This window comes from Pan troglodytes, chromosome 15 (assembly GCF_028858775.2).
Source record: "Pan troglodytes isolate AG18354 chromosome 15, NHGRI_mPanTro3-v2.0_pri, whole genome shotgun sequence".
Taxonomy (NCBI): Eukaryota; Metazoa; Chordata; class Mammalia; order Primates; family Hominidae; genus Pan; species Pan troglodytes.
In genome coordinates this window covers 94,873,883-94,885,772 of record NC_072413.2, presented here as the reverse complement: position 1 = coordinate 94,885,772, position 11,890 = coordinate 94,873,883, and the positions used below count along the sequence as shown (strand labels likewise).

The window sequence follows — 11,890 nt, the reverse complement described above, 5'->3', positions numbered from 1 at the left end:
ATTTTTACTAATACTGAAATATTTCTCTCCAAAATTTAAATTTGTTGTAAAATTTAAAACATTATCTCCAAATATAAACCTTAGCAATATAGATAAGCATTCATTCCTTAGGTGGAAGCGATGAGGTCACGCATGTTATGAAAAGCAAAGGAATGAGTTGCTTTTTAAAGACTATTACCTACACCCTTTAGGCAGGAGAGCACTGGGATATACTGAAATGGAAAGTCTTTTCCGCTAGGAATTATACAGGTCCCAAATGAGTAGCCTCCTAGAAAAGGATCATATGTGATACTGGTCTAAGTCCTTTATGACAGTACCTATCTAACTATTCTGGTTTGGAATAAATCAGTGACTCTCTGCTGGGGGCATGGGAATTCTGCCTCACCGAGACATTTCACCCCACCTACTACTCCTACTCCACCTCTGGGTGCAGCAGTTAGCCTGATCACGGCTGCCTAATGCTGGTGAAAGAAGCAGGGCCATTTCTTTCCCACTGCCGCATGCTACGCTCTGCCAGGAAAGAGCAGGGGCACCAGAGTCAGGGACAGCATGGTGCTCATAATTAATCAATGACTGCACGAAAAAAAAACAAAAGATCAATACTTCTTTTCTGAAAAGTACGAAACATTCTTTGAATGTGGAACAAAATTCTACCATATGTATCTAAAGGTTTTCTGATCATGGGTTTTAGTTACTTAACATGAAGGTCAGTTTCAAAACTAGCATTTTTAATTTTTCCAAGTTATAGTTTCTATTCATTCATACAGTTCAATGAAAGCAAATTTCAAGCTTATATGAATATCCTTTTTTCTGCCACTCATAATACATACCCTATATACTGTACTATGATTGATTCTAAAATTTGAGTTTTTTTCTTAAATTTCTGTTACACGGCCATCTATTAAAAATATCCCACAGTAGATTTTTAGGTTTTTATTTCAAGAAATTTTATTATTATTATTATTTTTTTTTTTGAGAGGGAGTCTCGCTTTGTTGCCAGGCTAGAGTGCAGTGACACGACCTTGGCTCAGGCAACCTCCGCCTCCTGGGTTCAAGTGATTCTCCTGCCTCAGCCTCCAGAGTAGCTGAGATTACAGGTGCCTGTCACCACGCCCAGGTAATTTTTGTATTTTAGTAGGACTTAGACTTTCACCATGTTGGTCAGGCTGGTGTCGAACTCCTGACCTCAAATGATCCACCCGCCTCAGCCTCTCAAACTGCTGGGATTACAAGCATGAGCCACTGCGCCCAGCCTATTTCAAGAAATTTGAAATTAATTCTGCACAGAAAACTGAAAATGCTGCGATAGTGAGATTGGCATAAAGGGTATTACAAAATCAAGGTCAATAATCAATACTATATCTCCCTTTCAATACACTTTAAATCTTTAACCACACTACAAAGAACACTAAATTAACAACTATAAAGTTATATTCAAATAGCATTATTCTCATTAATGTCTTAATTTGCCATTTTACTCTGAAATTAAATATCACTGCTGCTCATCTCCTTCAATCCAAAGTTTCTCACTGCAACTAAAAGGGCTACTATTGCCTGGAATTTATTATATAATCAGTCCTACGTACCTTGTTGACTTTGCTGCATAAATCAATTCAATATTTTCCCTAATAATCAATTCTGATTGTTACAAAAAAAAAACTACCTTCTTATCTCTTTAATTAAATATATAACCATTTTCATAATATACACTACTGGCAAAGGGTCCAATCAGAAGACTAATGTATATAATTTGATATTTGGAAAATAACATACAAGTTTGGGATGGTTTTCTATGATTTTATAATGCAGCAGGAAAAAAAAGTAGGAAATTTCTTTGTAGGGTTCCCTTAAAAATATCTACTTTTTGACTAGTCATGCTTTCTCCAAAGATTCCTCAGGAATGGTCCAAAATCCAAGGTTCTTAAAAATAATACCAACAAAAGTAGCCTCCATTTTATGAACAGGAGAGGGGAAAGTACACCAGCCATAAATATCATGGCTATATTAGCTAATTTTTAGCACAATTCTGAAATACTGGCATGATTTTGAAATGCCAAAATATGCATGATTTTTAAAGGCTCCTCATTTTGTGAGGGGAAAAATTACTTGCAGCAAATAACCAAATTTTCTCAACTGGTAAAAATTATGCCTTGCATAAAAATAAAAGGATTAGAGGCCTCTGTTCTTCTTGAAAACCATCCCATCACCTCCTCTATTTATTTGAGAAAACCTACACAAGACACATTTTGAAAGCTTTCAGAATGTGTTCTTACACAATAGACCCCCAACTATTCAAAATGAGTTTAGGTGTATCAAGAAAATTATACACGTTTTTAAAATGGTCTAAATAGATATTAAAGGAAAGTTGCTCCCATTTTGCTAGGCACAGCATTCTGAAAGATCACACAGTGCGAAAAATCTCTTACCATACTGTAAATCATAAATTGTGTTTGAAAATAAAATTGTTAATGAAGAAACTGACATTTCTAAAGCTGCTGTTAGAGGTAACCATTCTTGAAACACGTTTATGACACAAAATCTTAAAGCCCTAAAACACAGTGTTCACTGAATTGTACTATATATCTTAAAAATTAAAAAAAAAATGTAATAATGTGTCTTTTCCTTCAAGTAACTTTTAAACTGATAAATTTAAAAATATACATTTACATGAACTCTTGGCTTTTTCTTTTTGCTGGAAGCAATAATATTTTACCATCAGATAATATTTCTCTCGCTTATGATTATTTTGATAGTAAAATACCATAACTCACGTTGTACTTTAGGGGAAAAAAGTGAACTGTAATGGGGGAAATAAACAGCATTTTAAGAACGGCAATTTTGAGTTTATATGAATAAGGGTGAATCTGACTATTCTTTATCTTCTGAAAAAGTTAGGTCAAAAAAACTGAATTGTTCTCCTTCAATTATTTATGACTTTACTATACTCTTTTGTCATTAATAAAATAACAAAAATACTGATATATTTTCTCATGGGAAAAAGCATCAGTAGAAGACCTTAAACTAAAAACTTAGGTTAAAAAAAATTTCATAATTATACTAGAATTTAAAGGCATTTATCTATCAAAACAAAAACGCTTGATGCTCATTAAGCAAAGTTCAGGTAACAAATGATGTCCAGGCAGTCAAGAAAGGGATGAGTCTTCCTGATGCGCAGCTGAGACTCTGCCTTAGACTTAATGAGTGTCAATCTCACTAGAACAATGCAGGATCTTTCTGAAACTAAAATTGCCAGTTTTAAAATTTAAGGGATTGTTTTTTAAGAATATTGCTGTATATTTATAAATACTCCTTAATTTTGTTCCCACTCACTGTCATAGCTGCTGCTGCTAGCCTCTGGCTGAGACATGCTTCGATGTATTGCTCCTTGGGACTCCTCACTTCCTAATAACAAAATGAACAAGACAGGGGAAAGGGGGAAAAAAGACAGTAGCGAAAGGAAGACAGCAGCGGGAAAAAGAGAGGGACTACTTCAAAACCTCTCGCCTTCAGTGTGAAGTTATATATTCCCTCTTCAGGTATCTCAAGTATTCTTTGGGTTAAAACAGATTAAACCAAAGGATGTTCTAACCATAATATGTAATGAAGAACACAGTAATAAAATCAGGGCAAAAATGATTCTCTTTGAAAGTTGAATACTGTGCTTTCCACAAACATGCACTAATGTCAGTAGCAAAAGGAAGGTAAAATAAATTGGTGGCATTACTCAATATGGCACCTATGCTGTAAAATTTTTTTTTAACCAAAAATAAGCCTTTTCTGTTAGCAACCAAGAAATATTTCAGGACAAACAAAATAATAATTCAAAAAAAAAAAGGCAGACAGGAAAAATCTTTTTTAAAAAATGTATTGTGGGCCGCACTGAATAGCTCTCTTTATTGAGTCACATACATCATCATATCACATGAATCCTGGAACACATTGGCTGGCAGTTTATTAAACATATCAGACCAAAGTCCAACCTAGCTCTGCCCTTTGCAGATGCTGCCTTTGCTAATGTCATTTCTGGAACTATTGGAAGTGCCTTCAGTGCCAGTTTATAAGCCATCTCAGAAAAATGACTTCATACCTTGTTTTTTTTGTTTTTTTGTGTTTTTTTTTTTTGCTTCAAGAACTTTGAAAAGTGATCATCCATAAAGCTTTAATTCCTTTCCTCTTAACTTGTTCAAAAAAAAGAAGAGGTTGACAAACTTTATAAGGAACAATCAGGCAGCTCAGCTGCAACAGACCCATGTCTGACCCCTGACACTCACTATCATACCCAGAGTTATGTGGGATCAGTGTGAGGAAGTGGAAAGACACTGGCCTGACAGTTAAGAGTTCTGGTCTCTATCACTAACCCTTTCACAACAGCTCAGTCATTTATTTTATTTATTTTAGAGATGGGGTTTCTATGTTGCCCAGACTGGACTCAAACTCCTGGGCTCAAGTGATCCTCCTGCCTCAGCCTCCTGAGTAGCTGAGACTACAGGCACACATCAGTCACCACGCCTGGCAGCTCTGCCATTTAATCATTCAGTGTCTTGAGTTCCAAATCTGCAAAATGAAGGAAGCTTCCCAGTCTCAACTTTATAATTATTGTGGAGAGAAAATAATCTAACGTGTGTACAAAAGACACCACAATACATACTATATAAAAATCTTGTGGTATTTTATTATAAAATCAAAAGGTCATGACCCAAATAGTTGACCCCTCATCTAATGGGAGGAAATGAAATTTGTGTTTACGTATGGAAGCAGCTAGGCAAAACTGTTCAACTTACGGGTCTGTATGGCCTCCTCTGTCTGTGTGTTTGACCATTCCACATCTTCAACACCAGGTTCCTTGCTTTCCTCAATTTCTTTCTTTCGCTTCTTACATATAAAATTAAAGAGAGAGAGAGAGAGAGATCTGACAGTCAAGTAAACTACAAACTCATCACATATTTGTCTGTGTGTGTGTATAAATGTATATAGGTGTGGGTGTGTCAAAACACACAGGAAGAATATTCTCAACTTCAGGATAGTAGTTACCTAAAGGAATGGATGAGGGATGGAAGAAAGGGGGAGTACGAGAACTTTCAACTAGACAGTTAACCCAGATGGTAGATATGTTTGTTATATCCACCTCTAACTTTTCATGCTTTATATACTTCATTATTCAAAGCTATGGTTTAACCATCAGGACTAATCATACAGAAACTCTTTTAAAACAAAATGTTTTACAAACTCACGATCACCACTCAGGCCAATGATACTCTCCACATTGTACAACGTGGGTGGGGTGGAGAGGATAATCTATTTGATAAATGGAAAAAATGTATGTCTTGCCCCATTTATTAAATCAGTGTTTGTACCACATAACATTGGTGGTAGAATTCTATTTATGAATCAATAATGAAAAACTTGTAATAAATGTTTCTCTTTTAGCATACTTTTTATTAAAAGTTTAAGAGGGCCATAAACCTTACTGTACATGAATAGTCTTAAAAGTACAAAGCTCTCCGAAAATCTCAAAAATCGTCTGGATTTCCCACATTCTCTTGCGCCTGTCCTATTTTTCTAGTGAAGTGTTATTTAGGAGTCAGTGCTTATATTCTGTCAGCATCCATTCTTCCCAAATGTTCCTTCAATTTCATTTTATGTCTTTCTACCACTACAACATTTTCTAACAGGTCCAATCCTGCGTTAAGTTTCTAAATTCTCTAACATCTCTATACATAGGTAAAATTATAGAGGGGCATTAGGAATAAATATAAAACTTTGAATTTTTTATATAACTTTATCTTCTGTAGTTTCAAATTTAAACAGGTTAAAATACAAATTTTAATCCAAAGCTTCTCTTGGTTGCCTAAAATAAGTCTGTATCATTTAGAAAACCATCCGACATGCCCCAAATCTCACAGGTTCACAACGCAACAGAATGTCCTCATTTATATTTTCTAACAATTAACAATAAGTTAAACTTCATCTGAGAATGTTCCTTGCTGCGGGCCATTTTGTGTACAGCTAGAAAAGAGGATAATGCCTGCTGACAGCACATTGTTCCTTTTCCTAATGGCAACCATGGGTTCTGTTCCAAAGAGAACTACATGGGAAAGCTGAACTCTATTCAAGGCACATTACCTTAAAACCTCCAAACGGTCAGAACTGTTATTATCTATGTATTACAATTAATCCCACTGTTTCAAAACATTCTTAAGGTGGCTGTGGAAAATTAGAACTCAGAGATACCCACCATGTTCCTAAAGAAAATGCTTCACACATACAGAAATAACAACTTGACTGAACCTTGAGAAACTTTCAAAGGCATTCATTTAGTAGATTTGTATATGGGGGTATTGCCTCTCAAAAATAGCTGTAAGAGTGGCTATAACTTCATATAACTGATGAGAAAAGAGGAGAATGCCTTACATCTTTCTTTTCCAGTGTTGCTTCATGATTACCGTCTAAACCCTGCTGGGCTGAACAGATTGGTTCGATAATTACATACAATAACTGCAGTGGGCAGGTAACCCTCAGCTGGCACAGGGCAGCTCCCCTGTGAGAACTTCCATATGCAAACTGCACTGATGGAGTGCATTAGGTACATCTTTCCTGCCGGTGCACAGGCCTGATTAACGCCAGCCAAGACTCCAAGGTTAGCATGTCAGCAGATTTGTGATGCATTAGGCAGGAATAAACACAGACACTTTTGTTTGTTCAGACCAAAATTAAGGAGGAATATTTCAGTACTATATTGCTTTCCATACAGCAGAGAATGCATTTCCCAGTTTTTGGAGAGCAGATTTTTAAATGCTCATCATAAAGGGAGCTAGCTATCCAATACCTTCTACCCAAGAACCTAAGTGCATTCATCTAGTTTTCAAGCTTATTTAATAAAAGGGGGCTTTCTTAATCTCCATGCAGGTAAATTACATAGGAAGGAAAATCAGACAGTATTCAACCAACAAAAGAAACACCTGTGCTTTAAGCAGTATGCATTAGGTAAAGCACTCTACTGCATTAATCCACACTTCAGCCAGGTAACTCCTGCCCAACTTTTCTAATAATGTACGTAGTCTGCATAGAAAGGGCCAGTGGTCTACAGACCAATTAAAAAACCAAAATAAAACCCTTCAAGTTTAGTAGTACCTAAGTATGTTATCAATTTTATAAGGCAATGAGTAAAATTCTAAGCAATCTGCTGCCAGCTTCTTCCTTCTGAATCTTTCCAAATGCTTCATTTTGTTATTTGTCAACATCCTTAGGCTTCAGATAGTGCATATTTTGGTTCCTTTTGAACAGAAAAATGGCTTCACAAAGTGACTATGCTAATCTCTGATTTTTGTCACATTCTGTATCAGGTCTCACAGGTGCCTTTGCGTTTAATATGAAACCAAAATATTGTATGATATACTAAAATAACTTATAAAATAAACTTGAGTATTCTTTTAATTCAGCACAGCTAAAATATCTTCAAAAATTAGATTTCAAAGGGCACCAGCATATATATTACACATTGTATTTTTGAAGTGTTCAGATATGCTAAAGTTTAGTTAATTAGCAGCTTCTCACTTCCAATTTAGAAACAGGAAGACAAACAGGCTAGATGCATTTGAACTGATAATTTACTAATAGTCTAAACACCGATTGGAGACCTGCTGTAGACTTAAAGCTGTTTTAATAGAAAAGAGAAAAAAAATCCTCAGAAGCAAAAACCAAAGACCAATTCTTTGCTTCCCAAGTCAAGCATCAAAAGATCACCTCTAGATGCTTTCAACAGCTTCTAAGAAAAGCCAATCAGATTCATGGCTGTCTCTAAGAGATGCGTACTCGGGCAGTGTTATTTGGGTTTTGTCCATCCCATAAGACAAAAGTCTACATGTCTACTTTAGAAACTTAAAATACACAGCCTAAAAGTTTTAAAATGCTTCATATAGCACATATGTCATATGTGCTATAGAACACAGTTTAGAACAAAGTTCTTTGTTCTAAACACTGCACTAATCAGTCCATGTGACTAATCAGTTAATCTTATTTTATTTATTTGATTAAATTATTACATTCCCTAACAGTGGCTGAAAACAGAATATTTGTAGTAACTAAAAGAAAAAGGACACATCTTCTATGAAGGTTACAGCAAACATGTTATTATGCCACAATATTTATGAAACTAATAGATTTAGTTAAAATCTACTATATACACAGAAAAAACTGAAGCTAGGGACGGAAAAAAGCCAGAGAATGTGCTCAGTATTTCTCAGCTGATGGTGATGAAAAGACTAGAACTCAGAGCTCTTTATTCTTATTGCAATTTCCTTTCCACAGCACTATGCGGTCTCCTATGTGAGCTTTCAGTAGGAAGCAGCAGTTTCTAGTTGCTGTGTTCTTAATGTATTTTTTTCCAGAGTTATATTATAGTACACACATTTGTGTATTTCATGTAAACTATTTTCATAACCTCCTCTATTTCTCTTCTACTATGTATGTTCCCTGAGGGCAAGGACTATGGTTTTCCTCATCTAACCCTTAATGAGTTTGGCACAGTGTTTTGCACATATACAGATATGCACCTGTAGAGTAACTATTGAACTATTCTTGTAATAAAGAGGTAATTTCATATCTTCCTCTAAGTCTCTCAAAAACTGTAATATTTGAATGGACATTAATTACATATATGTTTTAAGAAAATGCAGAGAAAGGTCAAACATAATTACATTACAGGGAGAAGAAATAAAAAGATGGAGAGTTAGGAAATGAATGAATGACTTGAAAAGAGACAGACAAATTTGAGGAATAATCTAAAAATATCCTGCTAGAGGCCCGGCGCAGTAGCTCACGCCTACAATCCCAGCACTTTGGGAGGCCTAGGTGGGTGGATCACTTCAGGTCAGGAGTTTGAGACCAGGCTGGCCACATGGCGAAACCCCGTCTCTACTAAAAATACAAAAATTAGCCAGGTGTGGTGGCACACACCAGTCCCAGCTGAGGCAGAAGAACTGCTTGAACCCAGGAGGCAGAGGTTGCAGTGAGCCAAGATCACACCAATGAACTCCAGCCTGGGTGACAGAGTGAGACTCCGTCTCAAAAAAAAATAAAAATAAAAATAAAAATTTGCTAGAATTTATTAAAGTGATTTATTGTTTTCAATGAGTTTCAGTGATGAAGACTGTAATAAAAATAATGACTATTGCAATTTCCTTCCACAACAGCACTGACCTCCATCTGAACAGAGGTGAAGATCACCACCGTACTTATTAAGCATCTACTGTGTGCCTGGCACTGTCATTTTCAAGCTGAAAAATAGACACTATAAAATAGTTAAAGCAAAAGAGAAACTTCATCTTTTATAAAAACATTAAATACACACACGTTTAATTTCTGCAACTATTTGTTTTGCTATAAGCACTATAAGAAAGCCTTTTAGGGTTCCATAAATGAGTGTTCTTACATAAGTGTCCAGTGTAATCCCACTAACATGGAAATTCATTCATTGAAGTATCAATCCATATGTAAATGTAACACACACATTACATCACAGTCCACCCTTGATTTTGTTGTTGTTGTCTACTTGTTTAAATTTAGATGTCTCTCCTGTCAACATTTTTAGTTACCTACTCTGGAGATAGAAAGGAAGTACAACTCAAGCAATTTTGCTAATTAACAGGTCTGAAGGAACAAGGTTAGCAAAATAAAATGATTAAATATATGGCACACAAAGTTTGGAATATCTATGTTCTTCACTAGTTCAAGGTATCCCACCCTTACAATACCATGAAAAATTAAGAATTTACTGTAACTATCAAAAAATAGCACACCAAAAATTACAGGTAATTTATATGAATGTGCCAAAAAATACTGATACAATGGTAGACTTTGTCAGAATAAATGGAGGAAAAAAACCATCTGGTTGGCTATCAGGGTTGACTGCTCCATGCGCAACACATTTTTTTCAGCAAAAGCACTGCTTTCATAAAGTCAGCATAATTTGTCTATTCACTTATTTTAGAGCACATGTATGTCCCTTCAGCTTGGCTTACTAAGGAACTAGGGAAAGCTGCCTTCAAGCTCTACTGTCATCCATTCTCCTAGAAAAAACATTCAGCTAACAAGCAGATTAGCTGTGAAACAAGCTAACCCTTGATTACATGATCTACAAGAGTACTACATGCTTAAGAACTTTCATCAAAATGTCATACAATAATAGCAAGCACAACCTAGAAAAATCTCCTAATGACACTTTTGAAAACCGTAAATTCAACTTCCAACTTGTTGGCAGCAATGGCTTTTCATGATTCTAACATCATTCATGTTACAAGGAGATCATGAAACTTTAATATGATCAAACGTATAGTCAGTTAACAAGACGAAAGCTGTTTCCAGAGATTCAATGAACTACGGTCTAGAAGACTAATATGTCAGTGTATTCTATTCTAGATTAAAGTCAACGTCACATCTCTTCACTCATGTTTTCCTCTGAGGGTTCCATGACATGCACCATTAAGGTCGAAAACTTTTGGCAAAGTTAAGATGGTTCAAGTACAATTTATGGGAAAAGGCAAATGAGTGGCCGGGTCATGCTTTAATTATCTTTAATATTTTATGCCTAAAATCACTAGGATGCCTTGAACTTTCTATATAAATGCATAATGATTTCACAGCCCTGAACAAGTCACCTGGCCTCTTCTGAGTTTTAGTCCCATCATTTATGAACAAATGTATTTCACAGGCATGCTGCAAAAGTTATAAAAAATAATTTAAAGGTCCTGAAAGAATATAGAAACTACATAAATGCTCAGTGATAACCTAAAGTTTAAAGGGTCAATATCCTATTACCTGTACTGAGCACAATCAAGTCTTCTGAGGAATGCTCAAGAATTAAAAATGTAAGATTTTGAAAACTATTTAATATAATACTATAAACTAAGGAGGCTAATCTTTATAAATACATCAATGAAAACCAAAACCTATACATATACTGGTGGGGAGTTAACTAATCTCAAGGCAACACATGAACAAGTGTATTACAGAACAAATTGGGTTACATTAGAGTTACTATTAAAAACATACTACCTGATCTTCCCTCAATAAACTTATGTCCACAAAACACCTAATTCCTAAACACACAGGCAGAAAATGGCAGACACAGAATTCTCTGGTGGTCAGGACTCCTCTGCTTTATGTCAAGTACTATTATCTTCTCGTATCAATTATTTAGCTTAAGAAAAAAAAGGGATAACTAGAAACTCATTAATTTGACTTATATGTTCTTAAAAGGTATGGAGCTATATTTTACTTATTTAAAAAATCTGTTTATATTCTGCCTTAACAAGATGGAGCTACATTTTAGTCTTTATTTCATAGTAACTAACATCTTGTCTTTCACTGCAAAAATCAACTTTTACCAATTCATAATCGTTTACTATTCAAAACAACCTATTTTAACACACATACTCACTAAGTAAAATATAACCCAGTCTTCATTCACATGTGCCTAATACCGTTTCATAAACTGAACTTTTAAAGATCTAAGATCTTAGTTTATTAGAAGGTTCAAATGAAAACAGATTCAAATGAAAACGTTCCATGTTATTTTCTTATCATCAAGAAACTAGAAAGATGGGAAAAGTTAAATAGTGGATTAAATAACAGCATTAACAATAATATTGCAGTTAACATTTACTGGTCACTTGCTATGTGCCTGCCACTGCTCTAAGCACTTTGTATCTTTTATTCCTCATAACAATCTTATAAGCAAGACAGATAACACTCTTATTTCAACTGAAAGAACTTTTTGAAAAAATTCATCCATTTTTACACGAGGCCGGGCGTGGTGGCTCACGCCTGTAATCCCAGCACTTAGGTAGGCTGAGGCGGGCAGATAATCTGAGGTCAGGAGTTTGACCAGCCT

The 11,890-nt window shown here is 35.3% G+C and overlaps 1 protein-coding gene across 6 annotated transcripts in view; it reads right to left on the bottom strand.

The window, feature by feature from the left end:
• The window catches only part of VRK1 (VRK serine/threonine kinase 1), a 134,544-nt gene that overhangs the window by 50,873 nt on the left and 71,781 nt on the right, over positions 1–11,890 (bottom strand). The window contains exons 12-13 of one of the 6 annotated variants that reach the window (XM_009428427.5): positions 4,782–4,872; positions 3,331–3,402 (exon numbers count right to left, since the gene is read on the bottom strand). The exons of 2 other annotated variants lie outside the window; for them this stretch is intronic. In XM_009428427.5, coding sequence (XP_009426702.1) covers positions 3,331–3,402; positions 4,782–4,872 — 163 coding nt within the window. The remainder of the gene's footprint in view (positions 1–3,330; positions 3,403–4,781; positions 4,873–11,890) is intronic. 3 more of the 6 variants (XM_009428428.5, XM_510157.9, XM_009428429.5) reach the window with 3 other exon arrangements.